Source organism: Gorilla gorilla, chromosome 4 (assembly GCF_029281585.2).
Source record: "Gorilla gorilla gorilla isolate KB3781 chromosome 4, NHGRI_mGorGor1-v2.1_pri, whole genome shotgun sequence".
NCBI lineage: Eukaryota > Metazoa > Chordata > Mammalia > Primates > Hominidae > Gorilla > Gorilla gorilla.
This window is the reverse complement of record NC_073228.2, coordinates 106,914,751-106,941,675: the sequence shown is the minus strand read 5'-3', so window position 1 is coordinate 106,941,675 and position 26,925 is coordinate 106,914,751. Positions and strand designations below refer to the sequence as shown.

Below are 26,925 nucleotides of genomic sequence, written 5' to 3'. Positions count from 1 at the left end.
CCTGACTACAAAGCTATAAGTATTAAACTATTATTGTAGTTTGCACTTGAATATTAGTTGGTCACTGATGACAACTTGGAAGAAAATTTTAAAGAAAGCCACACTGCTAACAGAGGTGTCAAGTCTCTTTGCCCCTCCTGTCTTCATAGTCAAAACTCCTATTCACTGGTGTTACTGATCTCTGGCATCCTCGTAACAGCTCAAAGGCCACAATTCAGCCTAAAACTTAAAAAGCAGGGTATAGAAACTGATTTATGAGTAGCTCCTAGATTTATAAAATTACTCAAGATTCATTTGGTGATCTTTGCATTTAAGTGCTTGAGAGTTTTATCAAATATACAAAAGCTGTGTTGAGGTTCTCATTTCAATTTTTCTTTCTTCCATGATACTTTATATATTTCATACAACATTATAATCTAGGCTTGAAAGTGCTTTTCTGGGCTTTTTCTTAATATAACTAAAAATAAAATTGGATAACATCAGAATTAATTAATTTTTTTTTTTTGAGACAAAGTCTCGCTCTGTCGCCCAGGCTGGAGTGCAGTGGCGCAATCTCAGCTCACTGCAACCTCCGCCTCCCGGGTTCAAGCAATTCTCCTGCCTCAGCCTCCCAAGCAGCTGGGACTACAGGCATGCACCACCACACCCAGCTAATTTTTTTTTCGTATTTTTAGTAGAGATGGGGTTTCATCGTGTTAGCCAGGATGGTCTCGACCTCCTGACCTCATGATCTGCCTGCTTCGACCTCCCAAAGTGCTGGCATTACAGGCGTGAGCTACCACGCCCAGCCTAAATTGTTCTTTTTTTATGCCTAGAACAGTATTTCTGTATTGTCTCCTCAAACTCATGAAATGTAGAGTTCAAATTGTACTAGAGTTGATTGGTAAATCAAATAGATTATAAATGCTAACCCTCCTGGAATCTTCTGTATTTACCCCTCTGAACATCCACTTTTATATGCCCTTATTCAATGCTTTCCTGATCAAAAGTTTTGGTACAGTTCATTATAATGTTCCTAAAGTAGATTTCCCCAGACAACAAATGTACTCTAACCTAACATTTCACATTGCTTTACAATTTTTTTAAATGCTAATATATTGTCTTATTTATTATAAATCTATTTAATGAATATCTGCTCACTGGCTAAGATGAATGGGAACCATTCAAGTTTAAAATGTATAAATAAACTTACATTCTTAAGACACAATCGCAGAGTTTCTCTGTTAGGTAAAACCTTAAAATCATGAAGATAATTTTTTAAACAGATCTGAGGTATTTTGTTAGGTTGAATGTCTAAAAAAACTATAGTCACATCTTTGAAGTCTTAAAAACAGGAGAGAAATCTTAAAAACAGGAGAAGGATCTGGAATAAATAATTTTATAAATATAAAGCTATACATCAAATGAACTAAATCAAGCTTCTGTGAAGTGATAATAGTGCATCATACTATGCACTGAAGATTAGATATACAGAATTACCTGTCCTCAAAGTACTTTGAGTCTAACAGGGAACACAGTAATAATAAAATAAATTGTGATACATGGAATAGAAGTACAGTTGGCCCTCCATATCCATGGGTTTTACATCCATGGATTCAATTAATCATGTATTGAAGATATTTGGGGGGGAAAAAAGCATCTGTACTGAACATATACAGACTATATTTCTTATCATTATTCCCTAAACGATACAGTATAACAACTATTTACACAGCATTTATATTGTATTAGATATAAGTAATTTAGAGATGATTTAAAACATATGGGTAGATGCAGCTTACATGTAAATATCACATAATTTTATAAAAAGAACTTCAGCATCTGCAGATTTTGGTATCCACAGGGAGTCCTAGAACCAATCCCCCATGGATATTGAAGGACAACTGTATATACAGCAACGTAAAGACACAGTAATGAGGAAGAAGTATTCCAATCTGTGATGGGAAAAAGAGCAAAGAGAATGGAAAGAGTCAATGATGTGAAATCTGGGGAGGGTTTGGAAGAATGAAAAATAATTCACAAGGTATCCCAAAATAAGGTCATTTCAGAGAGGTAAAAGAGTACATACAATAGCAAAGATGCATGGTATGACAATAAATATGTGGAAATAAAAATTTTGATGTTACTAAAACATAGAGGGTAGAAAGAATGGGAGAGAGGTATGGATGTAGATATAGATGAGACATAAAAGCCTTTACATGTAAGAAGCCTGGCTTTGATCTGCTAGTGGTATTCATACCATGTTCAGAAAAACTCTAGAAAAAGGGGACAAAGGTAGTAGAGGCTGAGTCAATAGTGCTTTCTAGTTTAAGTGAGCCAGAGACGCTCTGCTTTCATGTTTTACTTATAGGACTTCTAGATAAAACTTCAGATGAAGAAAAGTTTGAGCTGGTAAGAGAAGCCTGCCTGAAAATCTAGTTTTTCAGGGGCAGGAGGTAGCAAAGGTGCTCTGCGTTGAAGGTTTTAAATGAGTTAACAGTAGAGTTTGCATTTCAGATATGTGTAACTCCACTGTGAAAGATATTGTTATTATAAAAAGGGGCTTAAAGAGTCATCTAATCAATATTTTTGGTTTGTTTTTACTATTTTTACAAAATAGAACAGGTTTTTCTCTTAAAACTAAATTCTCTTTCCAATTAGAAATATATGAAAAACAAACACATACTGTAGGTCTGTATTTTAAATCAGTATTCACAGTAAAGCAATCTCTACTTAAAAAATTAAATGATGAGTAAGAAAAATATTGGTCTAATGTAACTATAGCAAAATGAGCATAATAAATATATATCATTCCTAAGATCCAGTATGGATAGAACATGATATCAGAAAGAGAACAAGTTTTAGACACACACACAAACACATAGATACTTTAGGTAGCCTACCCTTCCAACCACTCAGTTTTCAGACTTCTGAAGTTAATAAATATGAGTATCTTCAGTTCAACCAGAACTCACATTGGTAACAGAAGCTTAATGAATCTATTTAAGTAATCCTTCTTCTTTTGTACCTTTAAAATTATTTCCTTCCACCTATCTTCAATTATTTGTTATGTATTTCTACATACAAGAAAGCTTTTGGATTTATGGCCCAGATTACTGTTTCTCTTTGCCACTTTTGTTACCTAACACTGAGTTACACTATGTGTATCACTGAAAGAAACTAAAATAGGCATCATTAAACAACATAAAGGTTTGACCCATAACTGTATTTATTGATCATAGATTCAACAACATCAGTCATGAAACAAAATATACTTTTTCAGTTCAAAAATTTTCCAACAAAAAAGACTAACAGTGATTAGTAAAAAGCCTATACTGTATTGGTCTTCTCTCACCAAAGGAAAAACAAACAACTTACAGAATCATCTTCCTCCTCATCGTCTTCATCTGCATGGTGGAAGAAATGTCGATAATTTCCAGGATTTATTTCTGTATCTTCTGGTCCAACGAAGAATCTGGGGGCTTCACTCATTTTTATTTTATTTGATGTAGATATAATTGAAATGATTTATATTAAAACTGCCTCTAAGTAAAAAAGTAAATAGTATCAGAAGAAAGCATTCTCCATATATTAGCTGACACACAGGTCTGTGACAGCTTGTTTCTGCTTATACAATCACTTGATATTATGATGACTGTTGGCAAATACTCTTTTGTTCTTAGATATCATTGCTTCATTGTTGATATCAAAGTTGTTGTTGCAATTCAAAATACAAAGACAGTGAGGTTACTGCTTTCTTGAGTTGATACAGCAATCTTCTTACCTAAAATGCAATGAAAAAACTAATTTTGGAGAGTGCACTCCAAAAACATTCATGTAAAAAATAATTTTTAATGACACTTGTAAAATCAGCCCAATAACTTGATGTATATTGTCAAAATGAAAATACATTTTCTCCCATAAGAAAATTACTTATAATAAAAGCAAAAAAATTAAGAAACTAAAACTGATCTTCAGTAATATACATCTTAGCAATTTGACAAACATACGAATTAACAAAAAGACTACACATTAAATTCCTCATCCCAAAATAGCTAAACTAATTAAGAGAAAATTACTCAAATTATAACAAAATTATATTAAAGCTAAATCTCTTAGCACATAGTTATGAAATATCTGAATGGAATGGAAATGAACAGACAAATGGAATGCAGCTTTAAAAACCACTGACAAATATTAATCTGAAATTACATTAAGTCAATTTGTAAAAGTTGCCTGTAAACAGTTTTTTTAGGGAACATAACAATTCTATATTCTGGTCTCATACATAAATGAACAAAAAAAGATTAGAGTCAGAACAAGATTTCATTTAACAGCAGCTCTTAAACATGTAGAAGTCAAAAACTCTTTAACAAATCTAATAAAATCTATGGATCTCCTCCCCAGAAAAAAAAAGTACATGTGCACTAAATTCTGCAAGAATTTTATGTGATTCACTGACATTCAAACTCTTCCACATAACCAGGCGTCCATGAGTATCAGTTAAAGAACTATCATAGCTGGACTCATTGGCTCACACCTTTAATCCCAGCTACTTGGGAGGCTAAGGTGGGAGGATGGCTTGAGCCAAACAGTTTGAGGCTGCAGGGAGCTATGACTGTGCCTCTACACTCCAGCTTGAATAACAGAGAAAGACTCTGTCTCAAATAAATAAATAAATAAGAACTATAAGAGCAGTAGCATCTCAAAATATTCCTTACCATAGTTGTTTACATGTACTTGCTTCCTGGTCATATTAAAATTAATTATATATCAAGATGAAACTACACAACAAATGCTTCATTTGATTACTGGTAGTATAATAAATTACTTGATCAAATATTCTTAAAAGTCAAACAATATGCTAGGTAGAATGAAAAGCATAACTCCAAAAGTTCTATTCCTAAAGATCTAATTCCAGTATAACTTGGTGACTCCCCAGTAGACATTAAAATCAATTTGCCCAGTCAGCCTTCACTTTAACCATCTTTAAAATACAGTGTTACATTTAAAATAATTTGTAATTTAAAAATAAAAGCAGAAATAATTTACTTTATAAATCAATGCCTTTTGTTCTATTCCTCTGTACTGTTTAACATGTAAAAATGTTTACTGAAAAAAAAAAAACAACAACAGAAAGTTTCCAGTGGCTGTAAAACTTCATGTTGGTGGATAAGTTGATCTCAGTTCTGTTTCCTATCAAATGGCAAATATCTCTTGGTTTCTTTCAATTTTTTTACTCTTTCCATCTAAAAACAGCTCATATATTTCGATAATGGAAGGGGAATGTTCTGGAGTCAGGTACATCTGTTTTAATCTGTCAGTGCTTAACTAGTGACTTGTGCTAGTTGCTATTAGTCTATAAAAAAGGGAGTATAGTAACACCCTGTAACCCTGTAAAGACTAAGTGAGATAGCATAAGTGCTTGGCGTATATTAAACACTCAATAAACCATAGTTTCCATGAACACTCCTGTAAACCAAACTCCCTACTGACTCTAACATGTAAATCTAAAAGAATGAATTGTTCATTATTTGTTGAAATGAATATATTTATCCAACAAACACTATTTACTTATTATAGAAGGCATAGTATTAGGTGCTGGTTATATAAAGTCAAAGTAAACATGGCTCTTTTCCTTAAGGAGCTTTTAGTCTAGTAGGAAGATAGCCAAATAAATTGACATTTTCTGTTTTAGTGTGATAAACACACCAATAAAAAAGATAATAGAAACATGTAATAATGTAATAAATGTCTCACTATCTACTTCAGAATGGCAATGATAGGAAATGCCAGATCCAGTATGTCAATGCAATATATAGGTATGTATACATACATGAATATGAGTGTGTATACACACATTTTATGACATTATTTTAAAACTGTATTGTACTTCCTTCTAGTTAAAGTGTTCTAACAAAGTGAAAACAATACTGTTTTAGAGGTAAAGCTGAAAATTAATTTTTTTTAGCCTTTTAGAGTATTCATTGGAAAAAGTCTGGAATACATACAAATAAAATTTAAAGAATCAGTTAATAAGTCCATGACACAATGGCAGAACTAATGGTTGTAGCTGTGCAGACCTATTGGGCTGTGTTTCCTACTATTCTGTGATGGTTAATACTGAGTGTCAACTTGACTGGATTGAAGGATGCAAAGTATTGATCATGGGTGTATCTGTGAGGGTGCTGCCAAAGGAGATAAACATTTGAGTCAGTGTTCTGGGAAAGGCAGACCCACTCTTAATCTGGGTGGGCACCATCTTATCAGCTGCCAGTGCAGCTAGAATATAAGGCAGACAGAAAAAAAAAAAAAACGTGAAAAGGCTAGATAGACTAGCTTAGCCTCCCAGCCTGCATCTTTCTCCTGTGCTGGATGCTTCCTGCTCTTAAACATCAGACTCCCAGTTCTTCAGCTTTGGGACTCGGATTGGCTTCCATGCTCCTCAGCTTGCACATGGCCTATTGTGGGACCTTGTGATCGATCCTGTGACTTAATACTACTTAATAAACTCCCATTTGTAGCTATATCTATCCTATTAGTTCTGTCCCTCTAGAGAACCCTGACTAATACATAGTCTTTTCAATATAATTCTCCCACATTTTTGAAATACTTTACAAAATATGTGTGTAAGTAGAAATCAACTTTCGGGGAAAAAAAAGTATGTATCCAATAGATTTTTTTTTTCCCAAGGGTCTGAATTAATGACTAGTCTGTACCCTTTTGTTAACTTACTCAAGTTCTGTTTAAGTCTGTAATACTGTATGAAGTATATAGATATATGTCCCTCATTTGATTATGACCTTAGGTCTGAAACATGTCTCATTCATTCATTTGGTGAGGGACTAGGTAAATCAACAAATAAATACATGTTAGAAAGACCTCTTTAATAAGGTGACATTTAAATATAAATTTAATTTAAATGAGAAACCAACCATGGGGTTACATGGTGTGAACATCCCAGGTAAGAAACATCAAGTATAAAGCCTCTAAAGCAGAAGTATGCTTGGCATATTTCCCATGTTCATGAAAGAGTAAGGTGGAGCAGAGCAGGCAAGCAAAGGAAAAATGGTAGAAAATCATGTCAGATAAGTAGCTAAGATGCACACAAAGGACTGAGAAGCCATAGTAAGAATTTTCAATTTGTTAAATGTGATTGCACTGCATTTAGGGAAGCTGAGGCAGGCGGATCACTTGAGGCCAGGAGTTCAAGACCAGTCTGGCCAACATGGTGAAACCCCGTCTCTGCTAAAATATAAAAATTAGCCCGGCATGGTGGCATGCACCTGTAATCCCAGGTACTCAGGAGGCTGGGGCAGGAGAATCACTTGAACCCTGGAGGTGGAGGTTGCAGTAAGCCGGGATTGCACCACTGCACTCCAGCCTGGGCAACAGAGTGAGACTCTGTCTCAAACAAACAAGAAAATACAAGGAGATGAAATACAGACAAGTTATACAGACAGTTATTTTGAAGAGTTTATAAAAGACGGACAGAGGAATTGGACCTCTAAAGGACATAAAGTGAAGGAAGGCTTTCTTTTTTTTTCTGTTATTCCACTTTAGTATATGAGAGATACTTAGAGATGTCATAAAAAAAAAAAAAACTGAACAGGCTAGTCGTTAAGAGCATGGATTCAGGGGTTAAAATACCTGGGTTTAAATCCTGACTGACTCCAATTAGCTGATCTTGAGCAAGTGAGTTAACTTCTTATGGCCTCAATTTCCTCATCTGTAAATTGTACATAGCTCATAGGTCATTTTAATGATGTTATATGTAAGATAATATACTAAGAGGGCTTGTATCCCAACATCTAGGCTATACTCCACATCACTTAAATCAAAATGATTGAGAGTAGAGTTCGGGTAATTTTAAGTCTTCCCACGTAATTCCAATGTGTAGCCAAGTTTGAGAACCAGTTTTTGAAAACAAGTACTATAGGAAATTTCCTATAATAAAAAGGAGATAAAACCGATGAAGCAGAATTTTTGTCTTCTGGTGGTTGGCACATCTCAAGTATCCAATAGATACTCCTCTACAAAACTTCCCTTAACAATTTACAAGACCTCTTCTCTGAATCATTCGTTTTGACCTTTGGTCACATATAACCTTGTTATTTAACAGCTTGGGTTATGTATATCTCTCCAAAACATAAATCTCAAGGGAAGGAACATTTATTAGGCACTGTTACCTAGTAAGTACCTTACTTGTAAATTCAGAGCCTCCCAACATGTTGTCTCACCATAAATGAATTGTAAGTATGCCAAGAAATTAATTGCCTCAGCCTTTAAGGCAGCTGTTATACCCTGGCCAGTTGCTTCCAGTAGCACTCTCTTCAGTTTCCCCAGGATACTGTACAAATACTACCATTTTCTAGGTCTGCCTTAATATGAAAAAAGTTGGGAAGAAATTACTTACTACTTTGTGATTTAACAATCTCACAGCCATCCTGGAATTAGGAATATATTCTTCATTTTATAAATGTTTTACGTATGTAGATATGTGTCCATTTTGTCATTATAAATTAAGACTTGAGGTTCAGAAAGTTCAAGTAATTTGATCATCATCACACAGCCAATAAGGGTTGCAAATGGAAGTCAAACCCAGATCTGTTTAAACCAAAGGCCATTATACTAAAGAGCAAAAATAAGGACTCCACAGTCCTTATGATAGCATGGCAAATATAAATTCTCAGAAAACTAAAAATATAAAATAAATTCAAATACATTTCTGTCACCTAAGTAGGATATATGTCGTAGTACAAGAGGAGTTTTTTGTTTTTTTTTTTTGAGACGGAGTCTCGCTCTGTCCCCAGGTTGGAGTGCAGTGGCACGATCTCGGCTCACTACAAGCTCCTCCTCCTGGGTTCACACCATTCTCCTGCCTCAGCCTCCCAAGTAGCTGGGACTACAGGCACCCACCACCACACTCGGCTAATTTTTTGTATTTTTAGTAGAGACGGGGTTTCACCACGTTAGCCAGGATGGTTTCAATCTCCTGACCTCGTGATCCTCCCGCCTTGGCCTCCCAAAGTGCTGGGATTACAGGCGTGAGCCACTGCGCCCGGCCAAGATGAGATTTTATGAGCATCATAAGAGATGCAGGACATTCAAAATGGTTTGTATTATTTCACTTAAAGCGCTGATACTTGAACAAAGTACAGTTTATACATATAGCACTTCCATATTATTTAGCATTTAGATCAATGTTCAGTCATTAATTTCAACATATGCTAACTGTCTGGGCATAAAGATACGTACATTATTCAAATATCAGTGTTGAACCTTACTTTATTTTTAGAATTCCTTCTATAGCAGTGGTCCCAAAATGGACTGGTTACATCAGAATTATCTGGTAGACTTGTAAAAACACAAGTTACTGGGCTTATCACAGATTAGGAATTCCTAAACAGTAATTCTTAACTAGAAAAACTGTATTTTTACAAATGGATGAGCAGCCAGGTTTGGGAATCTAACTGTACAAAAGACAAATATCCCTTAAACCTGATTTCTAAATCTGAAATGAGTGTTATGCTACTAAAAATGTCCACACTCAATGCAGTAGTTCTCAAACATTAGCATGCAACAGAATCACCTGTAGGGCTTGTTAATACTAAACTCAAAACTCCGGGGGTGGGGCCCAATATTTTGCCTTTCCAAAAGTTCCAAGGTGATGCTGATGTTGCTCGTCTTCTTGGAATCACACTATGAGAACAATTGCTCTAGACTCAAAACTGGGTTTGAAAACTTTTTCTGCAAGTTACTCAGCTCTGTGTCCTTAGTCAAGTTATTGAACCTCTCTAGTCATCATCTGTAAAATGGGATTATGAATCTCATATATTGTTTTGACAATTACAATACAGATGCCACAGCAAATAGCACATATTAAGCACTCAGTAAATGTTAGATGTTTAATATTTTGTTAAATGTTGTTATGACAGTTTTCCAGCAAATTTAATTGGCAAGGAACAAATATAAATAACTCAATTTAGAATGTATCTACTTACCTCTTGTCTAATGAAGCCACAGAAACTCCCCTTTGCCACTGCTGTTGTTGGAGACCTCTTTACACCTTTTCTAGTCTTACCACACTGCTTGAGACTATCATGAACACTACTGCCTGGGATAATCATCTCTTCCATACCTTTACTGGTCACGGCCAGAGCTACCTGATCCTCAAAATAACACCCTGGATCATCCATCAGTCCCACCTAGTATTCAGATCCCCCTTACCTGAACTTAATATTTCCAAGCCATCACTGTAGCCCTTTTCATGGGTTCCCTCAGGAGCCCAACTATAAACTAGTAAATCTCTGCTCTCAAAATCAGAGGAAATGGGAGCTCCTGCTCCTGCTGCTTAGCCTGAACGCAAACACATAACCAGTTTTCCTGAAATTCCAAAAGCATTTTCCAATGGAAACGCTGTTATAAATGGTGTCTCCTTTCCACCAATAGTACATCCATGTAATAGGGAATAAATAGGCTTCTGCAGGCTGGCAAAGGCAACCTGGCTCATTTATAAGATTACACAAAAAAAGCCTATTCCAAGTTCCACACAACCTTCTTGTTGATTTCTTTTTCCTTCTTCAAACGTTCATTTAATATCTTTTTGCTGAACCTGCATTTCCTTCTGCCTGGAATTCACTGCTCTCCTTGAAAGTTCCTATCCGCCATTCAAAAACCAACTGGAAGGTCTTCAGTGAAGGTTTTCCTGAGAACTATCACACCTCTGTTAGGCCCCAAATACACATAAAAACCCTCTCCCATCTTCTATGTTCCGCAGCATTTTGGATCTATCTTTTCACTTATCTGTTTCCATCAGGGTTGGGTTTTTTCCTCCCCAACTTTTTATTATTAAAAATTTCAAATATTCAGAAAAGTTGAAAGAACAGTTTGTTAATCATCTATATGCCCACCATTATACTCACAATTGCCAACATTTTGCCATATTTGCTATTTATACACACAGATATATACACACACATACACTTGCTGTACCATTTGAAAGTACTAGATATCAACACACTTCAACTCTAAGTACGTTAGTATGCATCTGCTAAAAATAACAACACCTTCCTACATAACCACAATTCCTTTTCCACATGAGAAAATTAATAGTCCATAACATTGTCTATATTGTGGTTGCATGGGAGCTTTTAAAGAATGAGGACCTAATCTATATATTCCCACTACTTAACTTGGTTCATAGCACTTATTTGGGTAATCAACAGATGTTCTACCAATTGTTCAGTTTAATACCCTCACAACAACTACTCTGAAAGTAGTATGAATTTAAAATTTAAAACAGCAACCTTTGATTTTAAAATTTTCTGCAAGTCAGTTTAGTCATTTGCTTTAAATAAACCTGTGCTGCAGTAAGTACAGTATTCTGGGTTCTGCACTACTTAATTCTGCATCACAATGCTCCATAAAGACAGAGATCATGTCCAACTTTTGTCAGACATATAAGTAGGTACGCCAAAATTTTTTAAATGAATGGATACTTTCAGACACTGAAAATGTTAGTGAAGAAATTGAAATCGAGGAAGAACAGGACAGGACAATAGCGTACAGATTTTGAAGGCAGACAGATGTGGTTTTTAACACAGATTCAAACGTTTACTTATAACAAATGTTTAATAGAGCAAGTTGCTTGACTGTTCAAAGCCTCCATTTCTAACTCTGTAAAATGGTGATAATAATCTAACATACCTCCTGGAATCGTTGAGAGGAATAAATGACAAAATACGTAAAGCACTCGGCACACATAAGACTCAGTTAATGGCAACTATCGTTATTATTTTATCTATCTGAGACAAAAAAATTATCTATTTCATTTAAGAATTCACAATAGCAAAACAAAATCCTGTCCCAGTGTAGAGCGAGGATTTTACGTGCTAAGGTCAGCTATGCTTCCCACTTCCACAGTTAAGCCTTCCAGCAAGACAACTACTAGCCAAAGGACACCAAGAGTCGCAATCTCCCAGGAAGTGGTCAAGAACCTCGTGAATGAGATCCAGGGATCATCACCCTGGCCCCTTCTTCTTCAAGGCGCAGAAGGCTGCAACGCCCTCCAAATGACTAGGTGCGGCAGTGCCCTGCAGCCTCGGTCCCTACTATGAAAAGCTGCAACACATGAGGCTTTTGTTCTTTTAAAGTGGGTGTGGGGTTGACAGAGAGAGGGATAAAGACTAAGGCAGAAAATTTTTTAAAAGGCCACCTCTACCCACAGCAGTCCCATAACTCAAGGCTAATCACTTCGGTGGAGCCAGGCACAGCGTGGGGTAGAAGCTCAGCGGTTCCCTTTTAGCTGATCTTCAATTTCTGGCGTCTCGAACCCAAGAAATGAAAAAGGGAAGCCATGGGGGAGCAGGAGGAGAAATCAAGGCGCGAAAAGACCCTCAAAGCTGTACTGTCACTCCACGCCCAGGCTGTCATTCTCTCCAGCACAAGCCCCTCGGTGGAGCATGTGTTTAGGGTCTGCAGAGCACAGGAGACAAAGCAGAAGCCCAGCAGCCGCCTCAACCCTGGCATGATCAGGTTCCGCATCTCCGGTTCTCCTCCGGTTTGGGGCCCTCACCTGCCACGAATGCGGTCGTCACGCGAGCAGTTGTGAGATGGTCAAGCCCATTCAGGTCTAGGTTACCCCCTTTCATCCCGGAGGCAGGGGTGAGGTGTTTGTCAAGAGACTTCAGTTGTAGGCGTGGACGTAGGCTACTTCCTTCAGTAACAGCTATAGGGCCACATAAGGGAACCTCAGGCTACTACACCTCAGGAATCTCCGTCACGCCTCTTCCCCGCCCTCCTCGGGTCTCACGCCGAAACCTTACCGGGCGGAACGATTTCCGGCAAGAGCCAAATGATCAGTCCTAACCTTTCTGACCGTGGTTCCAAGCCTCCCCAAAGGACTGCCCTCTAAAGGACCCGGGTAGTTCCGCTTCCGGCAGCGCGAGATAAATCACGAGAGGAAGCTTAAATCTGTCGTTTGAATTTAGGACCACCTCGGTGAGTGGTCGTTCTGGTGTGCTGTGTCATACCTACTGTTTTTTAAAGTGAGGCGTAACCCGACAGTAATTTCAAAACCATTCGCCTCGACCGGCCTAAGGAAGGGTTTAATTGAGTCTGTGGGGAGATTTTGCGCAAGCGCCTTTGAGATAGGAGGGCCTTGGGCCTTGCGATGTCCCGCGCTAGCTGAGCAGAAAGGGCGAGTGCTGTTTCGGGCCTGGGGAGGTGCCTACTGGGTGTAATTGAGTTTTACCAAATGGTCATTTTCCTGCTGATTCTGAGTGTGGTTGGACCTTGCCCTTAAGATTCCGTTAACGAGTCGCCCAAAGCTTAGGAAATGCTCCCTCACAGCGTTTGAGACTAAGCACTTTTGGCCGGCGTTGAAGAATTCTCCCCATTACTTTGATCAGTCATTTAATCAGAAATTTTGCCCCAAATTTAAATACGTGGCGGGGAGAAACGTGAGGTCAAGAGGGAATCCTGTCACGTAGTTTTAAAAGAAAAATGTCCACTTTATCTCAGTGTAGGTTTTTCTTAAATGGGCATTTCTGAACCAAAGTAGATACTTTTTAAAGTGGAAATGCATTTATCCCATGTGGCTTCATGTGAATGCATATGGCGATGAAGGCATTTTTTTGTTCAATGAATTTGTACTCTGAAGTGAACCAGATTACAGAGAAGTGTATTTAAATTTACAGGTCCTTGACGTTGCATAAAATTGTGCGTGTCCATTTTTTGGAGCTTAAAATAGAATAATTCAAATGTCAGAATTCCGATCCAAGTTAACGTGTTGATTGAAAATTGCAGATTTTAAGATGGAACCAGCGGGTATTATAACCTTTTAGGGGCTTAAATTGGTGGCTTTGTTTTTAACCCTTGGTGAAACAGTTAAGTCCTAATCTTGACATAATACCTAACTGCCTTACTTTATTGAACACAAAATTATTAAAGGAATTAAGCAATGAGTTGATTTTATTTGCTGTTATGGAGGGGACAAAGTGTATAAAGCTTAACCAAATGTGACCCTGACATTCCTCTTGCAAAACTACAAGTTGTAATCAATCACTTTCATTTTTTCTTATTCCTACATGTTTAAGAACATTAAGTAATGATTTTAAGAGAAATTCTTGAAAATATGAGCATATCCAAAGAAGTCCCAGGACAGTCTTTCTTTATGTAGTTGAAACCACTTAATCCCCCTTGTAAATGATACCTTTACTTAGCAATCAGAGTATAAGAAGATATTTATATTTGTCTGGAATATTACAGTTTCAAGCCATTTTCTCATATTAACTACTTTTCAAATACGTTGTTTCTAGGGACCAAGTAGTGTATGTATGGGCTTTGAAAAAAAAAAAAAAAACTTTCTTTTACGTTACTTTTGTATATGAATACCAATTATTAGCAGTAAAACTTTTAACTACTTCAAAGGCTATGCTTTTCGTGAACTGAGTTTTCTTTCTTACGCATTTTCTATTTCTCCTTGTCATCTGTCTCTCTACCTCCAGAACCAGCAGTTTGTGAACTGCATTAGACTGTTATATCGTTATAAAAGGATACAATTCCTGAGTCTTCTGATTATTTTCTTCTTAGCACTGAAGCTTTATAAACATTGCTATAAAACATTAATACCATTAATGAAAGGAAAGAGATTTTAAAATATTTTTTCATGTAGGTGAAGATTTTGGGAAAAGAAAGGGTTCTCTGTTACTTTAAACAGCCTGATATGGATGATAATACTTAGATATGATAATAATTATACATTACCATATACAAAGGACTTTTAAGTCCATTGTCTTCATCCTCGTAATTGCAAAAAAGGAATAGATATTATGTCCTTTTCCAAACACAGATATTAAGGCTTAAGTCTATACCTTCTTAGACACAGTTTACTTATAGTGCCATGTATGTGAAAGTGAACTGTAATGTTTTCAAAAGTGAAATAATTTACCTCTGGAATATTTGCTATAATTTTTAATTCTCCTTTCAGGAAATGCAGGTAATTCTTTATTCATTCACAAATAGTTGAGTGTCCACTGTGTTCTGAACATTATGTTAAACAATGTAAACATAAAAAATTAATAAGCTCTTTCCATTCCTCATTTATAATCTAAATTATTGATTACAAAAATCACTTTATAATTTGTGTAACAGAGGCCTGAACCAAGTATTATAAAAGCTAAGGATAACAAGTAATTGACTTACTGGTATAGCAGGGGGGAAAAGCGTGAAATTTGAAGTAAGAGACACCAAGTTAAAAGTGTCAGCGCATGTACTCACTTTATTACCTTGGGTAAATTGGACATCTCTGAACCTCCATTTTCCTACCTGTAAAATGGATATAAAACTAATACCTACTTCATGAAGTACTGTGAGGATTATCATAGTAAAATACTGCATAACTATTTGCAGCTGTAGTCGTGAGTCACTTAGCAATGGAATAAATTCTGAGAAATGCTTTGTTAGGCAGTTTCAGCATTGCACGAATACAGACTCTACCTACATGAACCTAGATGATATGTGTGTGTGTGTGTATATATATATTTTTTTCTTCATATGGAAAACCAAATGTCCCTGCACATTATTGGGTATCATTTATTTCTCCTACTTGATCTGCAGTGCTAATATCAAATGACCTATATCAGGTTCTATATATGCTCTGCTATCATCTTACGGGACCAATAGGCAGTCCATCCTTGACCAAAACATTCTTATGCAGTGCAATTGCGTTGGCAATTGTTTTTAAAATTTTTAATTTTTTAAAATTATTTCCTCTTCCTATATTTTTGGCTTTTCCAGATGTCATATAAACAGAAATATAAAATATATAGCCATTTGTGTCTGGCTTATTTCACTTAGCATAATGATTTTGAGATTTATTCATATTGTTAGGTCTATTTATAGTTTGTTCCTTATCAATCCTTAATACTATTCCAGTATGTGGATCTACTGTAATTTGTTTATCCATTCACCAGTTGATGAACATTTGTTTTCAGGTTTTGGCTGATATGAATAAAACTTCTAAAAACATACACTTACAGGTTTTTAGGTGTACATATTTTCTTTTGGGTTAGTATCTAAGATTGGTATTGCTGGACCATATGGTAAATTGATGTTTAACTTTATAAGAAATTGCCAAACTGTTTTCCAGCATGTTTACATCATTTTCTATTATCACCAGTAAGAGCATCCTTGGTAGTACCTAGCATTGTTAGGTTTTGTTTTATTTTTGTTGTTGTTAGTGTGTAGTCATATCTTATGGTAGTTTTAATTTACATTTTTTATTGTCTATTGATGTTGAGCATTTTTTCATGTGTTTATTTGCTAATCATATCTCTTTAGTGAAGTGTATTTCCAGGTTTTAAATTGGGTTGTTTGCTTTCTTGTTAAGCTTTGAGAGTTCTTTATAAATTCTAGATAAAAGTTATTTATCATATATATGTATTGCAGATATTTTATCCCAGTGTTATTTCTCTTTTTTTAGCAGTTCTTTAAGGAATAAAAATTTTAATTTTTTCTTTATGCATAGCTGCTTTTTCTTTGCTGTCTAGGAAGCCATTACCCAACCTAAGCTCACAAAGATTTTTGTTGTTGTCTTCGAGAAGTTGTATAGTTTTAAGTTGTACATTTAGATCTGTGACCCATCATGAATTAATTTTTACATATCATTTGAGGTATGAGTTGAGGTTCATCTTTTTTTAAAGGATGTTTAATTGTTACAGCATTTGTTGAAAAGATTATCCTTTTTTCATTGAATTACCTTGGCACCTTTGTTGAAAATCAGTTTACTATAACTGAGTGGCTATTTCTGTCACTATTCTGTTCGATAGATTTAAGGCTGTCATTTTGCCATTATAACACAGTCTTGATTACCATAGTAGTATAGAAAGTCCTGAAACCAAATAATGTGAAATTCTTCAACTATATTCATTTCTCAAAGTTGTTGTAATTATTCTGAGTCCTTTAGCTTTCCATATCAATTTTAGAATCAGCCTGTCAGTTTCTGCAAAAGAGCTTGAGGGTTCCTGATTGGGACTGCATTGAATCTATAGATCAATTTGGAGAAAATTGGCATTTTGTCCCACTTTTTCTCAGAGGTAGAGGGGGAGTTACTCCAGCTTTCTGCATTCTAGTCAGAAGCCTATATGGGAATGTTTAGTGGCATTTCAGAAAGAAATAATTTTCTTCCATGGTTATATTCACTATAATATCTTTATTGGAAGAGATCACAGGACGAATCCCTCTATTTGTGAATTGGATGTCATCCCCTGCTGCCATCTCAGGACATCATACCATAAGTTTTTTCTCCTTTGTTTTCAGTGGTCTTTCTAGAAGCCCTTCCATTAGCATTAAACTTTTTGGGTTACTCCCTTGTCAAAAGCAAAACAATCTTGTTCAAAAAAAAATTGTTTTAATTGTAGTAAATCACACATAACATGAAATTTACCATCTTAACCATTTTTAAGTGTACAGTTCAGTGGCTTTAAGTACATTCACATTTATTTTACAACTATTACCACCATCCATCCCAAGAACTCTTTTCATTTTGTATAACTGAAACTCTTGACCAGTTAAATAATAACTCTTACATTCTCTCCTCCTCACCCCCTGTTCTATGCAACCATCATTATTCTTTCTGTCTGTATGTATTCGACTACTCTGACTACCTCATATAGGTGGAATCTTACAGTATTTATCTTTTTGTGACAGGTTCATTTCACTAAGCTTAATGTCCTCAAGATTCATCCATGTGATAATGTGTGTTAGAATCTCCTTCCCTTTAAAGGTGTGTGAATATATACACCGTATTTTGTTTATCCATTCAGCCATTGATGGACACTTGCGTTGCTTCCATCATTTGGCTGTTGTGGGTGATGTGGCTATGAACATGACTGTCAAAACTTTTAACCCCACTAGAATGTAAACTCAATGAAGGTCAAGAGAATCTACATCTTGTTTATTATCCTGTCTCCAACGTTGTAACTGGCACATAGCAGTTACTCAGTAACATTTTTTAGATCAATGAATGAACCTTATATCTGTCTCTAGCAACTATCTTGTAGCTCCTTGCCTTTATAGCTAAGCCCAAGTTTCTAAATCCACTTTCTGAATTTCCATTCATTCCTTGTGTCATTTCAGTCTGGTTGCCAACTGCCCTGCTATACTGTAACTATACTGTATACTGTTGCCAAAACCACTAGCTACATTATGGTTCTTATATCACTTAGCCTCTCTGTGTACTTCTAAGAACTCTGTATTTCCCAGACTTCTATTACCAGAACCTCTTCTGGCTTTTTTCCTATTTCTCTGGCTATTCTCATGTCCCTAAAGATTTACAATATATTTGGGAGAGAGACATATAAACTAATATATTCAATAGAGTGTTTCAGATTTTATGATAAAGGTTGATACATATTACTGTGAATGTACCAAGGAGGGTGTGCACAGTTCTCCCTGAGATTGGGGATGTGGTCAGAAAGGATTCATGGATGAATGAACTCATTAATGTGAACGTTGAAAGATAAGGATATGTTCACTGCACTTCCTACTGTGTACACTTTCCATCTGATCCTTCTTCCATTGCCTTAACTTCACCTACTTTTTACATGCCGAGTTCATCCATGAAGAATAGAACCTGCTTAATATTGTCATCTTTCTCCCTAAGCCAGAGCTTCAGACAGAAGTGATCCCAGATTCTTCTTTGTGTTTACTCCACACATCTAGTCAGTTACAGTTCTTATATAATGTATCTATCCATTTATACTGACACTGCTTTGGCTCAGAATTTCCTCATTTCTTGCTTTAATTATACAGTAGCTTCCTAGCTGACTGGTACAGGTATTCCTGTCTCTACCCCAATCTCTATTCCATATTGGTGCACAATACACTTTATAGAATAGAAATCTAATCTTGTAACTCCAACTCATTCTTAAAATTTTAAGTTATTCCAGGTTGGAGTGGTTAGAAGACACTCTGCAGGAAATTACACCTAGCCAGAGTTTTGAAATATGAGGGGCTGGAGAAATAGCAATAAAGTTCATTCCAGGCAAAAATATCAATGAAAAGGTGTGAGCACACTGCATGGGATGGTTGAAGAACTGTCGTTATGTTTTGAATTGAGAATGCCAAGAGAAAAAGATGGAGAGATTGATAAAAACCATATCTTATAAAGCCTTGTATACTGGCAGAGGTATTTAGATATAATTAGTGCCATGGTCTTAATGGTCGTATTCTCCCAAAATTCATATGTTGAAATCCTAACCACCAAGGTGATGGTATTAAGAGGTTGGACCTTGGGGCTGGGCGCGGTGGCTCACACCTGTAATCCCAGCACTTTGGGAGGCTAAGGTGGGTGGATCACTTGAGGTCAGGAGTTTGAGACCAGCCTGGCCAACATAGTGAAACCTCATCTGTACTAAAAATATAAAAATTAGCTGGGCATGGTAGCATGCACCTGTAGTCCCAGTTACTCGAGAGGCTGAGGAACAAAATTTGCTCGAGCCTGGGAGGCAGAGGTTGCAGTAAGCTGAGATCATGCCACTGCACTCCAGCCTGGGCGACAGAGCGCAACTCTGTCTCAAAAAAAAAAAAAAAAAAAAAAAAAAGAGGTGGAACTTTGGGGAGGTGACTTGATCATAGGTCAGAGCTCTCATTAACGGGATTAGTGCCTGTATTTTAAAGAGTCTGAGAGAAACCCCTTTCCCCTTCCCTCATGTGAAGTTACAGTGAGAAGACAGCTGCCTATAAGAAAGTGAACCCTCAGTAGAAACTAAATTTGCTGGCATCTTGATCTTGTACTTCCTAGCCTCCAGAACTGTGAGAAAGAAATTTCTGTTTATAAGCCATCCAGTTTATGGTATATTTGTTATAGCCGCCCAAGTGGACTAAAACAATCAGGAATGGCAAAAGATGTATTTCGAGTTAAGTGAATATTTTGATAAGATTTGTGTTTTAGTGTGACCTCTGTGACTGCAGTGAGGACAGGGACTATATTAGAGACAGAGGAGGCAAGGTCAGATAGAAGGTGAGTGTGAGCTAAGGCAGTGGCAATGGAATAAAGTTCAAGGTTCTACCTCATCCACAATCAGTACTTTTCCTCCTTTTCCAGGTGAATCTGGGTCTCCACATCTGTTTTGATAGTACTCTTTGCATACATCTGTTAAAACACCACTGTAAACTGAATAAATGCTGATTTACTCCTCTTTTCCTCTCATTTATACCATAAGCTCCGTGAGGACAGGGATTTCATTTTATTTAACTTTGTATTAGTATCATCTAGTATATATAAGGGTTTAAGAGCTCAGTAACTGAATGAGCAAATTCAAGGTTATATGGATGAACAGGCAAAAAACTATTAAAAAGGGTAAAGCATGGAAGTTCTACAGTAGGCACAAAGAAGATTAGGAGAGGTCAAGATCACTTTAGATTCAGAGATCATGGAACATTTGCTTCATTGAGATGCTAGAGTTTGATTTTGAAAGATGGGTAAGGCTTAATCAGGTGGAAGGATATACCATTTAGGGGAAAATGATGTAAACCAAGGTATAGAGAATGGTTGGGGATATGGCCATGGGTATAGAAAGGAAAGTAGTGATAGAAGAAGCTGTATTATGTTCTTCCAGGTTGTAGAGGGTAGGCTAAATAGTCTAGACCTTAGCCACTAAGTGGAAGATAATGCCCAGAGGCAGTCTCATGGTGTCCACTCTGTCAAGTAAATCATTTGTAAGATAAAAATATGCTAGGGATAGTCTAAATTAAAGTTTCAGGGTGACTATGTCAAACAAATAACTACACCTTTAAGTCTTAGTTCTGTTGTTGAGCCAAGACAACTCACCCATATAAAAATGAAAATAATACACTTGTGAAAGCATTTGTGAAATATGAAAATCTGTAGGAAATAGATGGTTTTTATGTCTTCTCCCAGTGATGTTTATGTCCCTCTCCCTAACATAGATATATGTTAGTCTTCTCCCACTACTTTGATGAGAAAAAAACAAACCAAAAACCTTAAAGAGCTCAGTCTCCAAAGATTTTTGTAGTGCTTTCCTTTTCTCCTTGTCCCTTTGTACTATAGGTTTACTCTGAGGAGAGCAAATTTCTCTATTTCGATCTACTTTCAATTATTCAAAAGTTAAAGATTTCAAAGCAGAGAAGTTAATTTCAGTAAATAGACCTTTTCTGAGAAGTTTTTGTATATTTATTATAAATAGGAAAACCAACAGTGTCCTAATGGCACGTTAACTTAATATACTGAAGACTTCATCTTACATTAGATAGAAAAATTTTCTGGTCTCTCCAGGAGGTAAATGGGTAGGGGGAGGAAGACAAGAGATGGTAGGAACTTGGAACCGAGAGGTTTTTAAATATAAAAGCAAAATACGGAAGCTACTGTGGATTATACAGACTCACATTTTTTTTCCAATGGCTGGTTTGTTTTCTACCAGTTCTAGTTACCCACATCCCTCTGTGTTTTGGGGCCTGTACTTCCTCTAAGGTGTGAGAGTTTGGTCTTTTCCTTTTGTGGGCTTTTACAGGCCTGAAAAAGCTCCTCCCCTTTTCTTTTTAAGGTCCTTCAGGAGTTTTTGCAACCTATACTGGTCTCTAAAAGGGAGGAAATACACAATTTTTATCTTCCTTTTATAAACCTCGTCTTCCTACAGATACCATCCTCCCAACTGGCTAGTATGGGATATTTCTAGATTTTCCTTTAGATTGCTTAGATGATTTGTGACATTGATAGTTCCAAAAACTATTAAGGGAAAACTATAACAGGAGGTTATATGTAGTATATTATTAATGTTACAGTATGTATAGTCTATATATTGATTTCATCTAAACTGAGAAGGGACAGGTTTCTGTCCCTTAGACTTGGAAGAATGCGTTATCATTGTAGTATAGAGATGAAAATAGAGGACACAAAGAAAAAATGATTTTGGTTTTTTTTTAAGAGTTGAGGACGATTAATGCAGAGCTAGAATGATAGGCAGGCAAATGGATGGGTAGACAAACAGGTTCTATATTCCCAACTTGAAACGACACAAGGCTTCATGAATTGAAAATTGATTAGGAAATAAAAGTTTGCCATGGAGTCCTGGCAGAGGAGAGAGTGTAGTGAGGATGACATGGAAAGTAAAAGCATCAGGAGGTCTTATGTGGCAGATTGGAGGGCAGTAGGGTGCCACTAGTGTTTCACCACAGATGGTTTGAAAAGCACTGACCTGGAGCGACATGAAACTTGGTAACAATAGAAGTGGCTACAGGACCAGAACAGAGTATATGCATGGTAAAACTTCTTGATACCTTTACTGTTTCCATTTAGTGGCTATTATGACTATAAAATATCTATGAACATTTTTGTACACATATTTTGATAGTCATAGACTCATTTCACTGGAATATAAAATTAGAATTGCCAAACCTTTAGGGTAAATTTGTGCTCAGCTTTAGAAGAAACTCAGTTTTCCTAGGTGGTTGCAACATTTTATCCTCCCACAATGTATGAGAGTTCCAGTTGCTGCCTGTCTTCACCAACACTTGGTGTTGTCTTTGGTTTTTAATTTTAGCCTGTTCAGTAGTGTGTAATTCTAAGTCATCGTGGTTTTATTTGCATTGCCCTGTGGAATAATGATGTTGAGCACATTTTCACTTGCTTATTGACCATTGGATATTCTCTTTTATGAAGTGCTGTGTAGAAATTTCCCCCCATTTTTTGAATTGGGTTTTTGTCCTTTTCTTTTTGATTTTTAGAAGTTCCTTGCATACACTGGGTCTGAGTCCTTTGTTAGATATATGTATTAAAGATATCTTCTCCCAATGCGTGTCCTATGTTTTCACTTTCTTAATGGTGTCTTTCATGAATACACATTTTTACTTTGATAAAGCCCTATTGTTAATTTTTTTTCTTTTAAGGATAGTGTTTTTTGTGTGTCTTATTTAAGAAATCTTTGCTTAGCCTAAGATTTGAAAGATCTTTTCCTATGTTTTCTTCCAGAATCATTGTTATTTATCTTTCACATTTAAGTTTATGATTTATCTGGAATTAATTTTTGTGTAAGATGTGACGTAGGTGGTTAAGGTTCATTTTTTCCCCTAATACAGTTATCTAATTGTCCAACATTATTTATTGAAAAGACCACCTCTTTCCTCATTGTGTTGATATCTTCATTGTAAACGTATTGACTTTACATGTGTGGATGTAATTCTGTACTCCTTGTTCAATTACAGTGATGTATTTGTCTGTCCTTATGCCAGTTGGCTTGTCTTATTTACTTTATTTGTATAAAAAGTCTTAAATCTCATCCATTCATCTTTGAGATGATTTAGAAACTGTGATAGGCTGCATTTGTTTGGTTTGGGATACAGCCATCTATTAGAAGATGAAAAAAATCATGTATTTAATAATCAATTGGAAGTGAATTAAACTTAGAACAAACTGATTGTCTTATAATACTTTATAGAGATAATTAACCTGTTTTTTAGGTTATGATGGGACTGTGTTAACATTTCAGAACCTTTGCTTTTAAATTGACATATACTTTATGTTAACCTAAGGTAAGAAATGTACTGTTACTCTCTCTGGAAGTTAAAAATAGATCAGAAAGACGGTTTTACATTTGCAAAGAGCTGTGTCATAGGGAAAGTGAATTGATAAGCTGTTTAAGCCATGGCAATAGGTACAGTCTGTTCTGCTTTGTTCCAGCATTCTGTTTCCAGTAAATACTCTTAGTCTCATCCCTAGATCTTCCAGTGGTCAGTAAACATCTTTTTTTAAATGTAATTTCAAAATTGTAAGATTTATGTCAGAATCCTAGCAGGAAACAGAAGACATTCTGGTGGGATTTTAAAGAAAATTTAATGGAGCTCCTTTCTATAGACAGACAGTAGCAAAGTAAACAACATGGAACCTGGAGACTAGCAGAAGCAAAAATAGTTGCTACCTTAGGGCTGAGGTGACAAGAAGAAGAAATAACCATGAATATATTTAGAAATAATATAAAGCTATATTTCTTCTCTTATAACTTATTTATTTAAATGTCACATGACAGGATCCTCCTGTGTTACCATCCTGTGAATGTAACATTTCAGTTGATAGCAATGAAATTTTAAGCAAAACTTTTTGAAGTGTACTGGTTCATTTCCTTTTTTCTCAGTATATGGAAAATTTTCAGCATTTCTTATCAAATGGAAAGAGACAAGATAATTTGTCATGGGGTATATCAAAAATAGCATTTGAGTATTTTTGTTCATATACATCGCTGTTCCTTTCCTGTACTGCAATTATCTCCCTCACAAATAAATTCTGGGAATTCTCAGTTCATATGTAAATAGAAATATGACAGAAGTCTTAACTGAAATAGCAATTCAGTTAGCTTAAAATTTAAGTTATCTTTTTAAATACCTTTTACCTAGGTTCACAATGGTCCGTAGTGGAAAAAATGGTGACCTTCATCTTAAACAGATTGCATATTACAAACGAACTGGTGAATATCATCCAACGACACTGCCAAGTGAGAGAAGTGGCATAAGAAGAGCAGCAAAAAAATTTGTCTTCAAAGGTAAAATTAATGTTCAAATTTTGATTATTGTGTTGTAGATTCTTCCCCACATTCTTCCTTGTGGAAGTTTGGGAATTTCTGTAGTAGTTGGTTGTTGCTAAACAATTACCAGTTGAATTGATGATGCCACTCAATCAAAAGCAAAATAAAAATTACACTCAAGCTAACTGAAGGCCAATAAGCATGAAAAAGGTGGTTTAAATTATAGACAGAATATGATACCATGAAAGAAAACAAAACATTTTTCTAAATTAACAACTTCTGCTTTTACCCTCTCGTGGTCTCTAATGGTGCACTTTCCAGTACTGACGCCAATTTCAATGAGGAACTTTTTTGATGCTTAATATGAAAATGTTGACAAAGTTAACTGGTTTGTTTACTAAAATGAAAACTGGAAGGAATTAACTATATTTCTGTGATCATGTCCCCTTGAACCCCACCACTGCCATTAAATATTCTCAGGATCACATTCATTTTAGGACCCTTGGATCTTCCTGAATGGATTAAATATTTGAAAGGCAGTGGGATATTTATCTTGGAAGGTCATGATAATTTTTCCCTATTTTTCCCCTTATAAAGGGGAAGAGAAGTTTGGGATGAGATAAACAACAAGTAGTCACCAGATAATTGAATGAATGTTTGTGTTACAAATGGGAATTTTGCCTCTTAGGCTTACCCCAAAACAGGTTAATAAAACTCTAGGATAATAAATAAATGTCTGCTTGCATCTCCCTGTGTATATCCCTACCAATAACTCCCTTATACTTAAGATTAGGCAGACCTATTACCTCTTAAACTAAAGTGAGGATTCTTTCATTCATATATTTGATAATTTATGTAACAAATGTTAACTGGGTTTCTGCTATGTGCCAGTCACATTCTAAGCCTTGGAGATACATTGATGAATAACATAGATAAGGTTCCTGCTCTTAGGTTGCTTATCTTCTAATTCTAAAAAATAAGGAATGTTCCACTCATCAGTCGGCTTACTCATATTAGTAGCTGCATGGTGTATTTTGGAGTTTGAACTGCTAGCCCATTCACATTGGAAAGGTAGGTGGTGATTCGCTTCATACCCTGGTTACTTCCTAGCTGCAGATTCTTCTCAGGTGTCCTCCTAAGGAAACAGAGAATTGTCTTGAGGATTAAAGTTTTTTCCACTTGCCCGCTTCACCATCCCTACCTTCTCAAATATAGAAAAAGCTGAGAGAGCTGTTTGCTTGCAAAAATACAGTGATGATAAAACATTATTTCAGAAAATTCTGTTCCAGGAAGTTGTTTTTCTGTACATAATTTGTTTGCTAATCTATGCCATTTTTAGGAGGTGCCTGCAAAATCTTCCTACTTTGAGTACTCCCATAGAGAGATAATTTCATATTTCCGTACTTATTACATGCTTTGGTGAACAAGCTTGCTCTACTTATATTGATAGCTACAGAATTATAGCAGCTACTGCCCTTCCTAAGTATCTAGTAAGTGTAACAGCTAAGAACCTTTGTGTTGTAGCATCATTAAAAATAAATATTCTGTTTTAAATGCAGTAAGATTTTACAAAACAAAACAAAAACCTTCATGGTTTAAAGAGAAGGCTATGATTCTCTTAAAACTACGTAGATCTCTAAAAATTGCAATTCTATCTTTTGGTATCATTTATTCCAGAAAAAAAGCTGTTTTATGTTGGAAAAGACAGAAAACAAAATCGTTTGGTAATTGTTTCAGAAGAGGAAAAAAAGAAAGTCTTAAGAGAATGCCATGAAAATGACAGTGGAGCTCATCATGGTATATCCAGGACCCTCACTCTGGTAGAATCCAATTATTATTGGACATCTGTGACCAATGATGTCAAACAGTGGGTATGGCTTATGTATTTAGAGTATTATGAATAATGTCTTTCTGATAGATACTTAAAATTCATTATTTCTCCAGATTTATTCTGGGTATCACCTCTCATTAAGTATTTTTGGCAGTCACTTAAAGGGAGTTGTATTTCCCTTCACAGTTATTTTAAATCACTTAAGTATAATTTGAACAGGAAAGAAGCATTATTTAAACACTTGAAAATACCATATTTAAATAATAGATTATTTAAAAAATCAGATTTGTATCATTGAACTTTTTTGTGTAGGCAGAATTTAAATGGCGCTGGAATTCATTTGACTAAATCATTACTTCTTCAATGGCAGTCATACAAGGTTTTCTTAAGGGGAGAATATGTTCATAGTAAGTCAAGCCCAGTATGTGCTCTCATCTTTTGTGCCTGTTCCGTTTTGAGGTAGAATGTCATACATGACAGAAACCCAAAACCAAATATAACCAAAATCAAATTTTGAGGATGATGAAATAAGTCTGAGTTTTTTAACTTTATGACCCACTGGGACCTTCAACTTCT

The 26,925-nt window shown here is 35.9% G+C and overlaps 2 protein-coding genes across 42 annotated transcripts in view; one reads left to right on the top strand and one right to left on the bottom strand.

The window, feature by feature from the left end:
- PPIP5K2 (diphosphoinositol pentakisphosphate kinase 2) overlaps nt 1–12,912 on the bottom strand; it is an 82,911-nt gene extending 69,999 nt beyond the window's left edge. For 23 of the 39 annotated variants that reach the window (XM_055387357.2, XM_063706682.1, XM_055387337.2 and 20 more), the window contains exons 1-2: nt 12,557–12,895; nt 3,358–3,763 (exon numbers count right to left, since the gene is read on the bottom strand). In XM_055387357.2, the coding sequence (XP_055243332.1) occupies nt 3,358–3,471 (114 nt within the window). In that variant the 5' untranslated portion in view covers nt 3,472–3,763; nt 12,557–12,895. Of the gene's footprint in view, nt 1–3,357; nt 3,764–12,556 lie in introns of all 39 variants that reach the window. The other 16 variants (XM_063706688.1, XM_063706694.1, XM_063706699.1 and 13 more) reach the window with 5 other exon arrangements.
- Nucleotides 12,907–26,925, top strand: part of GIN1 (gypsy retrotransposon integrase 1) — a 34,188-nt gene continuing 20,169 nt past the window's right edge. The window contains exons 1-3 of one of the 3 annotated variants that reach the window (XM_004042323.4): nt 12,907–12,981; nt 24,391–24,536; nt 26,196–26,389. In XM_004042323.4, the coding sequence (XP_004042371.1) occupies nt 24,398–24,536; nt 26,196–26,389 (333 nt within the window). In that variant the 5' untranslated portion in view covers nt 12,907–12,981; nt 24,391–24,397. Of the gene's footprint in view, nt 12,982–24,390; nt 24,537–26,195; nt 26,390–26,925 lie in introns of those variants that run through there. The other 2 variants (XM_055387359.2, XM_055387358.2) reach the window with 2 other exon arrangements.